The sequence below is a fragment of the Erpetoichthys calabaricus genome, chromosome 9 (genome assembly GCF_900747795.2).
Source record: "Erpetoichthys calabaricus chromosome 9, fErpCal1.3, whole genome shotgun sequence".
NCBI lineage: Eukaryota > Metazoa > Chordata > Cladistia > Polypteriformes > Polypteridae > Erpetoichthys > Erpetoichthys calabaricus.
Window position 1 is genome coordinate 114265358 of NC_041402.2, and position 19923 is coordinate 114285280.

At 45.0% G+C, this 19923-nt stretch overlaps 1 protein-coding gene across 1 annotated transcript in view; it reads right to left on the reverse strand.

Annotated features, from left to right (window-relative positions):
* Nucleotides 1-19923, reverse strand: part of pepd (peptidase D) — a 347373-nt gene that overhangs the window by 289404 nt on the left and 38046 nt on the right. The window contains exon 2 of the mRNA XM_051931543.1: nucleotides 16453-16636. Within this exon, the coding sequence (XP_051787503.1) occupies nucleotides 16453-16636 (184 nt within the window). The remainder of the gene's footprint in view (nucleotides 1-16452; nucleotides 16637-19923) is intronic.

A 19923-nucleotide genomic window follows, 5' to 3' on the forward strand; every position in this document is an offset into this window, starting at 1 on the left:
GGAGGCAATGGACCAACTCAAGGCAGCACTGCAATGCCCGCCCATCCTGGCTCAACCAGACCAACAGTTAACTTACCAAGTACACACTGATGCCAGCAATGTAGGGCTCGGGGCAGTCCTCACGCAAAATATGGATGGAATGGAGAGAGTGATTGCCTATGCATCTAGGAGTCTGAGAGGCCCTGAACTCAACTATTCAGCTTCTGAAAAAGAGTGTTTAGCAGTGGTTTGGGCAATAGAGAAATGGCGTCATTTTCTAGAAGGGGTGGAATTCGAAGTATATACGGATCACAATGCCCTGACGTATATTTTTAATCAACCCAAAGTGTCATCACGCCTTACCCGGTGGGTATTGCGCCTTCAATCATTTACTTTTAAAGTTTTTTACTGGAAGGGATGCAGCAACATTGTTCCCGATGCCTTGTCAAGAATACCAGAGATGACTGGAGTGGTGTGTATGGCTATGGCACAAAGCCAGTGGTGTGCCCTGCCTTTAAGTTTACAGGATATAGCACAAGCACAAGAGATTTGTCCGGCCTGCTTGGAGCTCAGAGAGAGTGTTGCTAAGGCTGAACCTGGCCGCATTCATTTCAGGGAGCTGCAAGGGGTGCTATACAGATCCGTGCCATCTAAGAGCGGGGGCACCAAGCTCCAACTGGTACTCCCAGAAAAATATATACATGAATTCCTGCATTATTATCACGATAGCCCTTTTGGTGGACACCTGGGGAAGTTAAAAACTCTACTGAGGTTACTAGAAGGGGCATGGTGGCCATCGGTACGCAGAGATGTGTGGGACTACGTTAAAAGGTGTGAGGTCTGTCAAAAGTATAAAACTCCACCTGGTAAACCAGCGGGGGAGCTTCAATCTATGATTCCTTCGGAGCCAGGGGAGATGTTGGGAGTCGACTTGATGGGACCACTGCCATCTTCTACCACCAAGAAAACTATATTGATGGTGGTAGTGGACTATTTTTCCAAATGGGTAGAGCTTTTTGCTCTGCCCGATGCTAAGACTCACCGGATCTGCACCCTCTTAAAAAATGAGATTTTTACTCGGTGGGGGGTCCCCAAGTTCATTGTATCGGACCGTGGGCCACAGTTCACCAGTGAAATCATGGAAAGATTATATTTAGCTTGGGGGGTAAAACGAAAATTGACAACAGCATACCATCCCCAGAGCAATCTAACAGAGAGGGTAAACAGGACCCTGAAAACAATGGTGGCATCCTACATGGGAGATCGTCATCAAGACTGGGACAAATGGCTTCCTGAATTACGGTTTGCCATTAACACAGCAGAGCATGAGGCATTGGGTGAAACTCCTGCACTGGTTACCCTAGGTCGTCAAATCAAAGGCCCACTTGATCGGTTAGTGGAATCCGTCCCTTTGCCAGATACCACTTGATCGGTTAGTGGAATCCGTCCCTTTGCCAGATACTTCTCAATATCGTACGCTGGAAACTCTAGAGGAGTTACGAAAGAAGGTACAGGCTAGGTTAGTGAGGTCAACTTCAAGACAAGCCAAGTATTATAATGCCCGTCACCGGAAAGTGCACTACGAGGGGGGAGACTTGGTCTGGGTTCGTACTCATTACTTGTCTGATGCTGCTCGTAAATTTTCCTCTAAGCTTGCACCCAAATGGGTAGGACCAGCTATTATTTTAAAGCAGCTTGGACCGAATAATTACCGGGTACAGAAAGGGACTAACTCTGAGTCTAAAATAGATACGGTTAATGTAAGTAGCATTAAGCCATATTTCGGTCCCCCCTTGGGGAAACCTGTGGGGGGGGGAACTATGTAGCAAGGCTACATAACGGACAGTCGGGTTAGCCTTCTGAATTGTCTGTCACTTCATAATGTTGACTGGGAGGGTGTTTTAAATAGCCCTTCAGGCACCATTGGTGACGTCCCGTTCTGGGAGGATCCCGCCCGAGTACACTTTCCAGCTGCCTGATGCCGGCGTATGGTTGCCATAACAACTGAGAGAGGCAAGGATTTTCGGCGGGAAACTTTCTCTTTTTAAGGGGAATGGCGGAACAAGAAAGAAAGGAGAAAGTAAGGAGGAAGAACAAAGACACAATTTTCAAGGCATCGCGGCGACTGTCTACGCTCTAGAACTATTCAGGATTTTACTTCACCCAGGGACGTCTGCTTTTCATGGGTGGCCACCCCGAAGAAATATTTTAAGGACGAATCCCCAAGAAGAGGCCAGGGTCTGGTGTTCTCCGGGTGCTCCCGTCTGGTGAGTCGGATTCCTGAATTTCGTTTTCGTGATAGTCCGCGGAGAAGCCGTCCCGCTAAAGGACGGTTGTGTTTCCTGCTTCCAGGAGGAACTAACTGCAGGATTTCGTGTTTTCTATATCTTTGGACTCAGTGAAACTAATCGTTTGCATTATCAAAGAACATTTTTTTGTCATTATTTATTTTTTTTCTTTTTCGTTTTTCTGTGTCAAACCGGGGGTTTAGTATACGGGGCGCCATGGAGGGTGTCTGGGGAAGGGGTTCACTTAGGAGCACTCAAGCACCGGTTAAGTTTATGTAGCAGCACCTGTTAATATATTTTTTCTGTTCCATTTCCTGTTGTGTTTTATTGCTGCAAATTGTTAAGAAGGGGATCGTGGCAAGAGGGGACGAGGACCGAATATGGTTGTGCTCTTATGCTTTCAAACATCGTCCACCCCCTGTACGGGTGGTGAAGTGTAGGAATCGCGTATCCATATTGTGCGGTTGCTACAGTATATAAAAGCCAGATTGAATGTTATTTACCTTGATTTATTTACTTACTTCCTATAGCGTAAAGTCACAAGTAGACTGCAGAGCATCTGGTTTACATATACAAAGTACAGCGATGGCAAAAGTGCGACATGCATGCTTTCTCTGATGCAGAACCCTCGTCATCATCTGAGTTCACCTCTGCTATAGTGCGTCTTTATGTGAAAATAGCATTGTCAGATCGAGGGGAAGTGTGAACATAACTGGGAGAATAAAACTGAATAAAAAAAAAAAAAACAACGATAACCTTTACAAGTACCATACATTTACACCGGCTGAGAAAACCTTGTGCAGCATTGGGGGGGATATGTGAGAGCAGGCTGCTTGCTGCTTATCGACACATTTAAAAGACAAAAGATGCTGACAGAGAGGTGCAAAAGGATTTAAGGTGGGACGATTTACGAGTTTTTTCGTAGGCTTTGGTAATTCTAGTGTTAATTCACATTATGAAGAAACACTTTTAGTTAGTGTTCTTCATTTAGCGTAAATCCACTCTGAAAACACAAAAGAAAACAAAGCTTTATGCCCATAACAAAAGGGCTCAAGCAAAACAGAGAAAATGTGGCAAACTAAGTAAGAAATTTCAACCTTTGTTCAGATGATGAAGTTAGCATCAGCACTGCTACAGAAAGTAATTCGGCATATTCTGTTCTCTCACAGAGAAATGCGTATGCGTCATGAAAAGCAGCCATTCTGGTCAGAAGTATAAGGTGGTGTAGCTTTTGTTTACAGATTACGTATCCATTTATGATATAATTTTGTCTAAGGCAGGGTTCCTCAATCACAGTCCCGGAGGGCCGCAGTGGCTGCAGGTTTTTGTTCTAACCTGGTTGCTTAGTTAGAAAGCAATTCTTGCCAATAATTTAATTTCATGGCTTATTAGTGCTTCAACTCTGCTATGTCAGGTAATTCTCATATCCTGGATTTTCTTCCCCTTTCTAAGGATATCATTCAAATAATTTGAAGAATAAAATGGATGAGTAATTCTCAGTCCTTCACTTTTTTCTCTTCACTTTCCTTCCAAGTATTTAATTAAACCCAATAGTGAATGATAAATACACACAGGTGTAAATGGAAACAAGCTAAATGGAGAAATGCTGGTCTCTTTTGTCATTTGCATGTTATTGCTAATTAGGAGCAATTAAAAACCAAGAACATAGTTGTTTAAGACTAAAATAAGCAATAAGGGTTCAAAATCTTAACAAACGAGACAACTAAAGTGAAGCAGAAGTGTTACTTGTGCAATAAGTGCTTCTTATTAAGCAACTAGGGGGCTCCGCCCCCTGCTCGCTTCGCTCGCCAACCCCTGGTGTTGGGAATGACAAAGAGTGTGATGTATGAATGAGATATAGAATAGTGTGAAGGTGTAGATGATGCAAATAGAAAGCAAACAATAAAGTGTGTGGCACAGTGTAAAGGTTTATTTGAAAATTTCTTTGTACACGCCGTTTAAGTGTAAAAGGTAATTCCAGGTCAGAACTTGTAATGTCAATGAAGATGGTTATTGTTGTGATTAGAGTCAAGTTTGTCAGAGCGTAGAAAGAGTTGTGTCTCTCCAGGAAGTAATGGAATGAATTGGGTATTTATGTTTTCCACATTAATATTTTTTGGACATAATATAGTGCGTTGTGTTAAAAGGGGCATTTGGTCTAATGAGATTGCTGTTCCAAATCTCTCTGTAACTAAGTCGTCGCAGATAAAGGCTTGAGGAATTGTAATAATATGTGGGTGAAGTCCATCTGTATTGGTGAGTGTACCATCTCCCAGTTGTAATAAGCAATTGTTCTGATCTGGTTCTGGACATCGTATCTTTTTTACTAACTGTATCTTTTGAAAGCAAGGCCAATTGTCTGCGTATTTTAAGGTGCACTGAACAATAGCTGAGCGCATGGCATGTGGAAGAATAGCTAAGCACTGTCTAAAATCTCCTCCTAATAAAAGTACCTTTCCTCCAAAGCGAATATTATTATTCATAAACGTTTGTAGAAGTTTATGAATGGTGTTGAGTAAGTGACTGGATGCCATTGTACATTCATCAATAATTAACATTTTTGCAAGACGGATGTCACGTGCAGTGCCACCGTTAATGTTCATAGTGGATACCGATTTGTAGGATCTAATGCAGTTGATAAAGATTTCACTTTCAGGTACATCGTTAGTTAGAAGCTTCTGTAGATATTCAGGATATGAATGTAAAGGAGGCAGTCTAATTTGACCCTTTTGACAACAACGTGTAAATGTATTACTTGTATTGCCAGTTGTTTCTTCAGGGAAGTGAACTGAATGACAATGATTGCAAATGACATTCATTAATCCGAATGAATTTTCCAGGTGTATGTTTTGCTTGTGCCGTTTGAGAGGCGCGTTGTTGCATGTGTAGTATTTGGGACGTGTTGTTTTGGAGCTGTAATCGATTTGCCTGTGCTGTGTGAGAAGCCCGTTGTAGCCTTCCTTGCCGTTAACGTATGTCTGAGACGGGAGGTGTTTCGTTTTGAATCCGTGCCTGTTGCGATGCAGCACTTTGATTGATAGATTGCGTCATGTGGATCTAGGATGTAGATTTGTGCATATTTGCGTTGTTGATTTGTTTCAGGGTGCACTGTTCCAATGCGATGCAGTATTTGTGCACATATGCGAAAGCAGTATGGGCCATTGCCTTTTGGTGGCCTGATATTGACTCCGGTAGATGCAAAAGCAAATGAACTATTGTAGGATCTAATGCAGTTCATAAAGTTTTTACTTTTAGGTACATCGTTAGTTAGAAGCTTTAGTTGAGCTTTGAGCTTTTGGAGCCGAGACATTTTTTCTTCTAGAAATATGGATAAGTAATAAGGAGTATTGCACTCACTGTTAATATGGAGCCTTTTCTGCGTTTGAACGGTTAATAGTGCCTTATTGTAATGAGATCCACCTATGCTGCATAGTGTGAATTGTGTTTGGTCCCGTTATCCGAGCGGTATCGTTTTGTACCTGTGATCGTGAATTCATGACTTGTTTGTTCTTGAGCGTGAGAAATATGGATAAGTAATAAGGAGGATCGCACTCACTGTTAATATGGAGCCTTTTCTGCGGTTGAACGGTTAATAGTGCCTCATTGTAATGAGATCTACCTATGCTGCATATTGTGAACGTGTTGAGATGACGTATGTTTAATACGTACAGTTCATTTAGAAATGGGGCTGTGTGTGTCATTTCTTATTTATGTTACTGTGGTCGTGTGTCTGAATCGTCGTTTTTGTGTACGTTTCGTGTGCTATGTCCGTAGTCTGTCCCGTTTTGTGTCCAATGGGCTTTGTGTGGTGCTCGCGGCTTCTTTTTTTTTGTGTGCTTGTGGCTTGTTGAATCCTCCTCTTTGTGTGCGTCCCGTTTCGTGTGCAATGGGATTAAATCCTCCTCTTTGTGTGTGTCCCGTCCGTTGCTTGTGTGTGTGTGTGTGTGGGTGGGGTGGGTTTGCGGGCTCTTTTTTTTTTTGTGTGCCAGGGGCTTGTTGAATCGTCCTCTTTGTGTGTGTCCCGTCCGTTGCTTGTGTGTGTGTGTGTGGGGGGGGGGGGGGTTTGCTCGTGCGGCACTGTGTGCGTCGCCTGCGTTTGACTCCTTTTTTCTGTGCTCACTCCTTTTTTCTGTGGTCTTGTCCGCCTCTCGCAGCGCCTCATTTCTTGGGGCGCCTGCGCAGTACGTCTTTTTGCGGCTACGGCCCATGGCCGGATGTCCCTGCGTCCATCCGGTTTAGCATTCTCGGTTAGTAATATGGATTGGGTTGAAGCAAAAACCTGCAGCCACCGCGGCCCTCCAGGACTGCGATTGAGGACCCCTGGTCTAAGGTATGCATAAACTGGAGTGACAGCATCCTACACAGCTAATTGTGCATTTCATTTCTGAGTAAAATTTCAGTATTCAGCCAACAATGGGTATTCATTACCAATGGGGTGCTAATGAAAAGCTTTTTACCATCATAGTGCCTTGCGTTTATTATTATTGCTCTTGTGAAGTGCTCCTGGCATGCGTTCTTCTGCATGTGGAAATATAGCAAGTTCTCTTACTACTAGGTACAAAATAACTGTTGGCATTTTAGTAGATAAATGTTGGAAACTTAATAGTTTACATTAAAATTCCATATTTGCTCAGCAGATCTATAATCAAGGTCAAAACACAATCAGCTTTCTAAACATTCAGGCTTATGAAAGTATGTCTTGCTGGTTTAGACACACAGAATATTTCAACAGCAGCAATACATTTAACTAGCCAACCGGCGGTGTAGCATACGCTGCATAATTATTTATTGATGGGCGAACACTTCCTGAAAGAACAATGAAAAGTCAACGTGGCTCAGATGTGCATGTGGACTGTAGCAGAGACGAAAGTGACCGAGGCGGTGTTTGGTGAGGTGCTGCGTGCCTCGAGAGCAAGGGTGGACTTGGGAGGAGGGTTAGAGTTGGCGGGCGGGGCTCTGTCGTGCATATCCCATGGTCTCTGTCTTGCGTGCCATGGTCGGCTGCTTAGTGAATTGTTGGTGGGCGGGGCCCTGTGAGTTGGCGGGCATAGCTCTGTCTTGCGCACGTCTTGCTTGCCATAGACTTAGCAAATTTTATATATGATAATATGCCTTTGCTGTATTGTGCTGTTACAAAATCTATTGCCCAAATCCACCACAAGAGATATCATGGTACCTGGCAAACAGCATTTTTTTTCTGTAATAATTAAAATAATGCATTCATCTTAAGACTGGGTATAGCTCATCCTCAATTATGAACATATCCCTGTCCCTCCACTACTAGACATTTCATAAGTATATCCCCTTTTACTTAAGTGACAAAGGCTGTATAACCATACAGTGCATGTGAAGGATGGATTTTTAAGCTATGACATAATGACATCATATTTTCAAATTGTTAGCCATGGCAAAACCTTCATATTTTTTGATTCCTCTGAAAGTATAAAACTTATCTTTGAGAAATGATAAACTACTTAGAAAATCTCCAGCACCAGACTAAAAGTGCCACTGCTTTAACATCTGCTAACAATAAACAAACAATGCTTAGAGCCCAATATTTGAACTGTCTGAACCTATCTGCGAGTCATCAAGCAGACCAAAGATCTCTGGAGGTGATAGACAGCTAGTGCTTGTGCACTGTCAGATCAGTTACATTAAAGATATATTTCCACATTCAAATAAAGGTAACATGCTCACAGGCACCAAGCAAGTTTCAACAAAAGCATCCCACATTTACTCCTGTATGAAGCTCCAATATAGTCTTCTGAATGATACCACTGAATTTTCGGTTTGGAAAAAGGTAAATATTTAAGATTGTAAACACAGCAGCGCACACAATCATGCCTCATAGCCACAGCAGTAAGCCTTCTGACGAAACTTGTTCGGTGTGGCATCTCATTTTTGCTAAACATAATTACTATTTTCACCTACGTCAATTATCTTTGGAGTCACACACATCTTGGTATAATGTTAGCCAAGCACTGTAGCCATCACTTTTCCCATGAATGCTTGATGGTAAAAGGCAGCAACAGAATTATCTTACTTGTTGTTACAGGAACAAGAAAACTTCTGGCTTGCCATCTACCAACACAGAGGCTTTAGTATGACCAAAAGCAAGCAGCAAAGGTTGTCAATAAAGTAAAATGTGCCCTAGTATAATTTGCCTTGAATAAAGGCGTCCGCCAAGTAAATAAATTAAATGAAATAATAAAGTTCCAAATTATGCTCTGTTTTTACTCCTCTAAATTTTTAAATCGATTTCCATTCATTATCACGGACTGTTGACTGACTGACAGACACAGACACAGACACACACACAGACACACACACTCATGGTCTGAACACACACCAGAATGACAAAAAAGAAAGAAAAAAAAAAAAAAAACTCTGACTTGGCAGTTACAGTCACAGTGAGGCATTATAATGGACATACAAAAGGAGCCCTGGTAGTGTTCTTGACACATTTCTGATAAATAATTAGTTGGCTAAAAGTACTCAGTGTTAGTGTTTGACAGAGAGGAAGTGCAGCCTCATTCTTAATACCACTCACTTTTATTTTAATTCTCTCCTTCGCTACTACCTCCAGGTGATCTAGAGCAGGGGTTCCCAAACTTTTGGACGTCAAGTACCACCTGAGGTTAAGTGAGTTTTTTTAACAAAAAAATGAAACAGCAAGTACTGCAATGAATGATTAATTCTTAATTAGGTAATATACAACAAATTCACAACACTGATTACAACCGCCCTGAAATCTGAAAAGTTAAAGAATTGGAAGAAATTATGCATAAAATTAATGAAAAAAATTGTGCATGTACATAAATTGATAAATTCCGCCCCGAAACTAAATCCTGCCTTCGGCCTGTATGTGACGCAGTTACCAAAGATGAAATGGTATCGGCTTTGTGCTTAGATCTAGTAACTATGATGCGATACAGCGGCAGTGCACGTATAACAACAAATGCAAGTGGTTTCTGTGAGGCAGAGTTACCGAAGACTAAATAGGGTCGGCGTTGTGCTTTCATCTAGTGACCAAAAGCTCAAACAGTGAAGAAGTAGAAGTTGACTTCCGCGAAACGGAATTATGGTAGCGTTAAATGAACTAAATACTGATTCGAATAATAGGTTTTATTTATTCAGATGACGAAATTTCACACTACACGAAATTTTGGAATCCACGTATTATTGTATTTAAACTGTTTCATTGGTTTTTGCTCACAACAGGCTTGTCATAAAGGGTTTTGCACAGATAAATTAAATTTCAGGGACCGCAATGCGTACCACCGGAAAAGGCTTACCACGTACCACAGTTTGGGAACCGCTGATCTAGAGTGCATCTCAAAACCAAATATGCCCTTTAAATACTTTGTTGATTCAGTGGTAATCTCTTGAATTGATGACACAGGCCCAGCACACCATAGCATACAAAAATCACACTGGCCCTCACAGAATTGTAGAGTATGTAAAGAACGTCATTATCAGCATTAAAGGAATGCAGCATCCTAAGAAAAAAAAAGTCTGCTCTCCCTTTTCTTATATAGTTCCTCTGTGTTACAAGACCAGTCCATCTTGTCATTCATGTTGACACCCAAGTATTTGTAGAAGTGGACCACCTCTACATCCATTCCCTGAATAACAACTGGACATAAAGGCCCTTTAGTGTGGCAAAAGTCAATAACCAGTTCCTTGGTTTTGCTGAGTTTATGTTCCAGTTAAGTTGCAGCTACAATCTGATGTGAACAACTGTTTTTATCCACATGAGGATGGCTGGCACAGGCAGAAAGTAATTATTAAGAACTGGAATGGATGATCTTTTGGCCAACAACAGAAGACTTTTAAAAATACTAAATGCCAGAATAAATCAAGTATATACGAAGCAGGCAAAATTATTTAATGAAATATAAGAATATTGTAAACATCCATACAGCCATGATGAAAACAAATTAATGAAGAATTCAGGGTAATGGAGTGCAAATACTCATCAGAAAAATTTACAGAAATATGTTCAAAAACTAAATCTCAATTGGAACATTAGAAACTACAAAAAATTAAGGTTTAGTCAAGAAACAATGTAAGAAATAAGGTAGACAAGGATTATGATGCATCACTGTATGTGAATTAAACAAGAGGTCAAAAAATGCATAAATAAATACAAAGATAATAGTCATTCAACAAAACCTCCTATGGAGAAGAAAAAATTTGGACGGCGTTTTCCCTCGCCCGGAACGCGGGTCACCGGGGTCCCCCTCTTGAGCCAGGCTGGAGGTGTGGCTCGATGAGGCACAGCCCGAAGAGGCAATGTGGGTCCCTTCCCATGGGCTCACCACCTATGGGAGGGGCCAAGGAGGTCGGGTACAGTGCGAGTTGGGTGGTGGCCGAAGGCGGGGACCTTGGCAGTCCGATCCTCGGCTACAGAAGCTGGCTCTTGGGACGTGGAATGTCACCTCTCTGAAGGGGAAGGAGCCTGAGATAGTGCGCGAGGTCGAGAGGTTCCGGCTAGATATAGTCAGGCTCACCTCGACGCACAGCTTGGACTCTGGAACCAATCTCCTTGAGAGGGGCTGGACTCTCTACCACTCTGGAGTTGCCCCCGGTGAGAGCTGCCGAGAGCCACCGAGCTGTGTAGGCATACTTATTGCCCCCCGACTTGGAGCCTGTTCATTTGGGTTTACCCTGGTGGACGAGAGGGTAGCCTCCCTCCGCCTCCGGGTGGGGGGGGACAGGTCCTAACTGTTGTTTGTGCGTATGCGCCAAACAGCAGTTTGGAGTGCCCACCCTTTTTGGAGTCCCAGGAGGAGGTGCTAGACGGCATACTTGTTATGCATTGAAATAAATGTAATAATGATTGGTAGTATTCCCAGGCAGCAGGGGGCGCCACAGTAGGGTTAAGAGATATTTTGGACAAGTGGTTACGGAAAACGTTCTCAGTAAAAAGACTACTGTGCAGTTAACATAACTTCTGGCCTCGGTGTCTATCATTGAATATCTGCCGTCATCAACCTCAAATTACCGAACATAACAATACCTTCTGGGGACTACCTCGTACTGCTGGGAGACTTCAATGCTCACGTGGGCAATGACAGTGAGACCTGGAAGGGCGTGATTGGGAGGAATGGCCCCCCGATCTGAACCCAAGCGGTGTTTTGTTATTGGACTTCTGTGCTCGTTACAGATTGTCCATAACGAACACCATGTTCAAGCATAGGGGTGTTTATATGTGCACTTGGCACCAGGACACCCTAGGCCTCAGATCGATGATCGACTTTCTGGTCGTGTCGTTGGACTTGCAGCCACTCGGGTGAAGAGAGGGGCGGAGCGGTCAACTGATCACCACCTGGTGGTGAGTTAGTTTCAATGGTGGGAGAGGATGCTGGTCAGGCCTGGTAGGCCCAAACGTGTTGTGAGAGACTGCTGGGAACGTCTGGCAGAATCCCCTGTCAGAAGTAGCTTCAACTCCCACCTCCAGCAGAACTTTGACTACGTCCCGAGGGAGGTGGGGGACATTGAGTGCGAATGGGCCATGTTCCGTGCCTCTATTGTTGAGGCGGCTGACCAGAGCTGTGGCCATAAGGTGGTCAGTACCTGTTGTGGCGGCAATCCCCGAACCCGTTGGTGGACACCGGCGGTGAGAGATGCCATCAAGCTGAAGATGAAGTCCTACAGGACCCTTTTGTCCTGTGGGACTCTGGAGGCAGCTAATAGGTACCGGGCAGGCCAAGCGGAATGCGGCTTCAGTGGTTGCTGAGGCAAAAACCCGGGCGTGGGAGGAGTTTGGGGAGGCCATGGAGAACGACTTTTGGACGGCTTCGAGGAGATTTTGGTCCACCATCCGGTGTCTCAGGAGGGGGAAGCAGTGCAGTGTCAACACTATATATGGTGGGGATGGTGCGCTGCTGACCTCAACTCGGAACGTTGGGACATGCCTTCCAATGAGGAAGCAGAGCATGGGGACTTGGAGGTGGGCTCCCCCATCTCTGGGACTGAGGTGGTCAAAAAACTCTTTGGTGGCTGGGCCCCGGGGGTGGATGAGATACGCCCGGAGTTCCTCAAGGTTCTGGATGTTGTAGGACTGTCTTGGTTGACACGCATCTGCAACATCGCATGGACATCGGGGACAGTGCCTCTGGATTGGCAGACCGGGGTGGTGGTCCTCCTCTAAGAAGGGGAACCGGAGGGTGTGTTCTAACTACAGAGGGATCACACTCCTCAGCCTCCCTGGAAAAGTCTATTCGGGGGTCCTGGAGAGGAAGGTCCGTCAGATAGTCGGACCTTGGATTCAGGAGGAACAGTGTGGTTTTCGTCCTGGTCGCGGAACAGTGGACCAGCTCTACACCCTTAGCAGGGTCCTGGAGGGTGCATGAGAGTTTGCCCAACCAGTCTACATGTGTTTTGTGGACTTGGAAAAGGCAATCGACCATGTCCCTCGGGGAATCCTGTGGGGGGTGCTCTGGGAGTATGGGGTACCGAACCCCCTGATAAGGGCTGTTCGGTCCCTGTACAACCGGTGTCAGAGCTTTGTCTGCATTGCTGGCAGTACAGGTGCTGGTCATAAAATTAGAATATCATGACAAAGTTGATTTATTTCAGTAATTTCATTCAAAAAGTGAAACTTGTATATTAGATTCATTCATTACACACAGACTGATGTATTTCAAATGTTTATTTCTTTTAATGTTGATGATTATAACTGACAACTAATGAAAGTCCCAAATTCAGTATGTCGGAAAATTACAATATTGTGAAAATGTTCAATATTGAAGACACCTGGTGTCACATTTTAATCAGCTAATTAACTCAAAACACCTGCAAAAGCCTTTAAATGGTCTCTCAGTCTAGTTCTGTTGGCTACACAATCATGGGGAAGACTGCTGACTTGACAATTGTCCAAAAGACGACCATTGACACCTTGCACAAGGAGGGCAAGACACAAAAGGTCATTGTTAAAGAGGCTGGCTGTTCACAGAGCTCTGTGTCCAAGCACATTAATAGAGAGGCGAAGGGAAGGACAAGATGTGGTAGAAAAAAGTGTACAAGCAATAGGGATAACCGCACCCTGGAGAGGATTGTGAAACAAAACCCATTCAAAAATGTGGGGGAGATTCACAAAGAGTGGACTGCAGCTGGAGTCTGTGCTTCAAGAACCACCACGCACAGACGTATGCAAGATATGGGTTTCAGCTGTCGCATTCCTTGTGTCAAGCCACTCTTGAACAAGAGACAGTGTCAGAAGCGTCTCGCCTGGGCTAAAGACAAAAGGGACTGGACTGCTGCTGAGTAGTCCAAAGTTATGTTCTCTGATGAAAGTAAATTTTGCATTTCCTTTGGAAATCAAGGTTCCAGAGACTGGAGGAAGAGAGGAGAGGCACAGAATCCACGTTGTGTGAGGTCCAGTGTAGTTTCCACAGTCAGTGATGGTTTGGGGTGCCATGCCATCTGCTGGTGTTGGTCCATTGTATTTTCTGAGTTCCAAGGTCAACGCAGCCATCTACCAGGAAGTTTTAGAGCACTTCATGCTTCCTGCTGCTGACGAACTTTATAGAGAAGCAGATTTCATTTTCCAACAGGACCTGGCACCTGCACACAGTGCCAAAGCTACCAGTACCTGGTTTAAGGACCATGGTATCCCTGTTCTTGATTGGCCAGCAAACTCGCCTGACCTTATCCCCATAGAAAATCTATGGGGTATTGTTAAGAGGAAGATGCAATACACCAGACCCAACAATTCAGAAGAGCTGAAGGCCACTATCAGAGCAACATGGGCTGTCATAACACCTGAGCAGTGCCACAGACTGATCGACTCCATGCCACGCCACATTGCTGCAGTAATCCAGGCCAAAGGAGCCCCAACTAAATATTGAGTGCTGTACATGCTCATACTTTTCATGTTCATACCTTTCAGTTGGCCAACATTTCTAAAAATCCTTTTTTTGCATTGGTCTTAATTGATATTCTAATTTTCCAAGATACTGAATTTGGGACTTTCATTAGTTGTCAGTTATAATCATCAACATTAAAAGAAATAAACATTTGAAATACATCAGTCTGTGTGTAATGAATGAATCTAATACAGTAATCCCTCCTCCATCGCGGGGGTTGCGTTCCAGAGCCACCCGCGAAATAAGAAAATCCGCGAAGTAGAAACCATATGTTTATATGGTTATTTTTATATTGTCATGCTTGGGTCACAGATTTGCACAGAAACACAGGAGGTTGTAGAGAGAAAGGAACGTTATTCAAACACTGCAAACAAACATTTGTCTCTTTTTCAAAAGTTTAAATTGTGCTCCATGACAAGACAGAGATGACAGTTTTGTCTCACAATTAAAAGAATGCAAACATATCTTCCTCTTCAAAGGAGTGCGTGTCAGGAGCACAGAATGTCACATAGATAGAGAAAACAATCTCTAGCAAACAAGTCAATAGGGCTGTTTGGCTTTTAAGTATGCGAAGCACCGCGGCACAAAGCTGTTGAAGGCAGCAGCTCACACCCCCTCCGTCAGGAGCAGGGAGAGAGAGAGAGAGACAGACAGAGTTTGTTTTTCAGTCAAAAATCAATACGTGCCCTTCGAGCTTTTAAGTATGCGAAGCACCGTGCAGCATGTCGTTTCAGGAAGCAGCTGCACACAGAAGGTAGCAACGTGCAGAGAATCTTTCAGCATTTTTAGACGAGCGTCCGTATCGTCTAGGTGTGCGAACAGCCCCCCTGCTCACACCCCCTACGTCAGGATCAGAGAAAGTCAGCGCAAGAGACACAGAGAAAAGTAAGTTGGGTAGCTTCTCAACCATCTGCCAATAGCGTCCCTTGTATGAAATCAACTGGGCAAACCAACTGAGGAAGCATGTACCAGAAATTAAAAGACCCATTGTCCGCAGAAATCCGCGAACCAGCAAAAAATCCGCGATAAATATTTAAATATGCTTACATATAAAATCCGCGATGGAGTGAAGCCGCGAAAGGCAACGCGCGATATAGCGAGGGATCACTGTATACAAGTTTCACTTTTTGAATGGAATTACTGAAATAAATCAACTTTGTCATGATATTCTAATTTTATGACCAGCACCTGTAAGTCGAACCCGTTTCCAGTGAGAGTTGGACTCTGCCAGGGCTGCCCTTTGTCACCGATTCTGTTCATAACTTATGGACAGAATTTCTAGGCACAGCCAGGGCGTTGAGGGGGTCCGGTGTGGTGGACTCAGGATTGGATCACTGCTTTTTACAGATGATGTTGTCCTGTTTGCTTCATCATGCCGTGATCTTCAGCTCTCTCTGGATCAGTTCGCAGCTTAGTGTGAAGCGGCTGGGATGGGAATCAGCACCTCCAAATCCAAGACCATGGTCCTCAGCCGGAAAAGGGTGGAGTGCCCTCTCAGGGTTGGGGGCGAGATCCTGCCCCAAGTGGAGGAGTTCAAGTATCTCGGGGTCTTGTTCATGACTGAGGGAAGAATGGAGCGTGAGATCGACAGGCAGATCAGTGCGGTGTCCGCAGTGATGCGGGCTCTGCATTGGTCTGTCGTGGTGAAAAAGGAGCTGAGCCGTAAGGCAAAGCTCTCAATTTACCAGTCGATCTATGTTCTTACCCTCACCTATGGTCATGAGCTATGGGTAGTGACCGAAAGAAAGAGATCACAAATACAAGCAGGTGAAATGAGTTTACTCTGCAGGGTGTCTGGGCTTTCCCTTAAAGATAGGGTGAGAAGCTCAGTCATCCGGGAGGGGCTCAGAGTAGAGCCGCTGCTCCTCCGCATCGAGAGGAGTCAGATGATGTGGCTCAGGCATCTGTTCAGGATGCCTCCTGAACGCCTCCCTGGTGAGGTGTTCCGGGCATGTCTAACCGGGAGGAGGCCCCGGGGAAGACCCAGGACACGCTGGACGGACTATGTCTCCCAGCTGGCCTGGGAACGCCTCGGGATTCCCCTGGAAGAGCTAGAAGAAGTGGCTGGGGAGAGGGAAGTCTGGGCATCTCTGTTCAAGCTGCTACCCCCGCAACCCGATCTCGGATAAGCGGAAGAGGATGGATGGATGGTCATTCCAAAATTTAAATATCAGTTATAACAGAATAAAAAAATATGAACATTTGCTGAACCTGAAATTCTGACAATTTTGCTCTTAGTTGTAATAAGAATATCACATTTCAGGATGAACCAGAGATGGAATAAATCATAAAATTAAAAAAAAAAAACATACCTGTCGAAATATATTATCAGTGTCAGTGCAGTATCTCTGGGTCTGCTCTCCTCCCTGCAGGACAACCACAGACTTCCTGGGAACATTTGGATTCACTCTGAGCCGTTCACAAAGTCTACGGCGGTTCTCTGCAAAGAGGGTCATTGATACAACCAGAGAGTCTTTCCCCATCCAATACACAGAACTAATAAAACAAAGACAAAAGAACACACAGGAAAATAAATGCAATTTTTCAGGATATAATTAGATGCTACTATGTGTTTCCTGTATCTTCTAACTATCTTCTGCAAAACTAATAGGGCTGGGTATCAGCACTGATGTACTGATTTGATTCAATATCAATTTTACCTTGACTGAATTAGTATTCACTGATATATTTGAAGTTTTGTCTTTTTTTTTTTTTTAATTACCGTATTTTTCGCTCCATAAGACGCACTTTTTTCCCCCAAAAGAGGGGTGGAAATGTCTATGCGTCTTATGAAGCAAATATTTTGTATTATCTGATAAAAGTCGACATCTAGGGGTAGAGGGCAACAATCAGCTGTTAATGGAGACAAAACTCACCGTTACGTTACAGGCATTTCCTCTCTGCTTGGAGGAATGTTAGACTCCTTGACTCGACATCTAATCTAATCCTTGCGTGTGTGTGTGTGAGTTATGCAATACAAAGAAATGTAAACAAAGGCAAGATGGCATCAACATCTCACTAGGGAGCAAAGCGAGTACAGAAAACAAAATACTCAGACAATCTTTTGCACATTATTGCTGAGTCAGACTGATTTTTCAGAATCTGATTTTGTTGACAGTGATCAGGAGATCGAGCAAGAGAGTGTGGAACTGGCATCAGCTGATCAGACACCAGCCGATGCTGCCCCAGCTGATTGGCTGCCAGCTGAACGCATTCGCACAGCCGATGCACCTACGGCAAGGTTCTTGTGGGAGGAATAGCCAGACCTTGATCCGTGGGAGCCAAACTAGCTATCGGACTTCACAAGACAGCACGGCTTGCTGTTAGACACGACAGATTACCAGCCACTGGACTACTTCAGGCTGTTCTTTGCTGAGGCTGCCTTTCAGCAACTGTCAAGACGAAACAAACAGGTATGCAGAGCAATTTTTTGAATCGCGGGCTACACTTGCACCGCATTCTCATTTTTCAAAATGGAAACCCACAACAAAAGACGAGATGAAGGGCTTTGTGGCATTACAAATAGAGATGGGACTAGACTGGCGATATAACTTCAGGGAGCATTGGTCCAAACGTGCTTTGTCCCCTGGTGACTTTGGACAGGTTATGCCGCATGATAGGTACGTGCTCCTGCAAACTGATTGTAAACAACCAAACTTAATAAATTCTGACACTAGTGATGAGCAGTTCTTGGGGTTTCCAGAAACCTAGAAGAGTACTTGAACCTTAAAGTCTCTCCTCATTTGTTAAGGACAGTGATGATGGTTCTTAATACCGCTGTTGACTTTACATGGTTGAAATATTATTCTGCTATATTTTATTAAATAAATTAGTACACAATTTGGTTCAAAATATTTTTTTCTTGTTTTTCTCCTCTAAACCTAGGTGCGTCTTATGGTCAGGCGCATCTTATGGAGCAAAAAATATGGTATTTAACCATGGATAGTGTAAGAGTTAAATCTAAACCCTGGTCCAATGTGCATCTGGCATGTGTCTGAGTCTCATATCCTTCTGAGCTTAAGTTTAAAAGCTGACGCTGTTATTTTATTATCCATCCATCCTCTTCCACTTATCCAAAGTCGGGTCGCGGGGGCAGCAGCTTGAGCAGAGATACCTAGACTTCCCTCTCCCCGGCCACTTCTTATAGCTCTTCCGGGAGAATCCCGAGGCGTTTCCAGGCCAGCCGGGAGACATAGTCCCTCCAGCGTGTCCTGGGTCTTCCCCGGGGCCTCCTCCCAGTTGGACGTGCCCAGAACACCTCACCAGGGAGGCGTCCAGGGGGCATCCTGATCAGATGCCCGAGCCACCTCATCTGACTCCTCTCGATGCGGAGGAGCAGCGGCTCTACTCTGAGCCCATCCTGGATGACTGAGCTTCTCACCCTATCTTTAAGGGAGATCCCAGACACCCTGCAGAGGAAACTCATTTCAGCTGCTTGTATTCACGATCTCGTTCTTTCGGTCACTACCCATAGCTCATGACCATAGGAGAGGGTAGGAACATAGATCGACTGGTAAATTGAGAGCTTTGCCTTACGGCTCAGCTCTTTTTTCACCACGACAGACCGATGCAGAGCCCCCATCACTGCAGACGCTGCACCGATCCTCCTGTCGATCTCACGCTCCATTCTTCCCTCACTCGTGAACAAGAACACGAGATACTTGAACTCCTCCACTTGAGGCAAGATCTCGCTCCCAACCCTGAGAGGGCACTCCACCCTTTTCCGGCTGAGGACCATGGTCTCAGATTTGGAGGTGCTGATTCCCATCCCAGCCGCTTCACACTCAGCTGCGAACCGATCCAGAGAGAGCTGAAGATCACGGCCTGATGAAGCAAACAGGACAACATCATCTACAAAAAGCAGTGACCCAAACCTGAGTCCACCAAACCGGACCCCCTCAACACCCTGGCTGCGCCTAGAAATTCTGTCCATAAAAGTTATGAACAGAATCGGTGACAAAGGACAGCCCTGGCAGAGTCCAACTGTCACTGGAAACGGGTACGACTTACTGCCGGCAATGCAGACCAAGCTCTGACACCGGATGTACAGGGACCGAACAGCCGTTATCAGGGGGTCCGGTACCCCATACTCCCAGAGCACCCCCCACAGGATGCACCGAGGGACACGGTCGAATGCCTTTTCCGAGTCCACAAAACATATGTAGACTGGTTGGGCGAACTCCCATGCACCCTCCAGGACTCTGCTAAGGGTGTAGAGCTGGTCCACTGTTCCGCGACCAGGACGAAAACCACACGGTTCCTACTGAATCCGAGGTTCGACAATCCGACGGACCCTCCTCTCCAGAACCCCTGAATAGACTTTTCCAGGGAGGCTGAGGAGTGTGATCCATCTGTAGTTGGAACACACCCTCCGGTCCCCCTTCTTAAAGAGGGGGACCACCGTCCCGGTCTGCCAATCCAGAGGCACTGTCCCTGATGTCCATGCGATGTTGCAGAGATGTGTCAACCAAGACAGCCCTACAACATCCAGAGCCTAAAGGAACTCCGGGCGTATCTCATCCACCCCCGGGGCTCTGCCACCAAGGAGTTTTTTGACCACCTCGGTGACCTCAGTCCCAGAGATGGGGGAGCCCACCTCCGAGTCCCCAGGCTCTGCTTCCTCATTTGAAGGCATGTTAGTGGGATTGAGGAGGTCTTCGAAGTACTACCCCCACCGACCCACAGCGTCCCGAGTCGAGGTCACCATCCCCAGCATATACAGTGTTGACACTGCACTGCTTCCCCCTCCTGAGACGCCGGATGGTGGACCAGAGTCTCCTCGA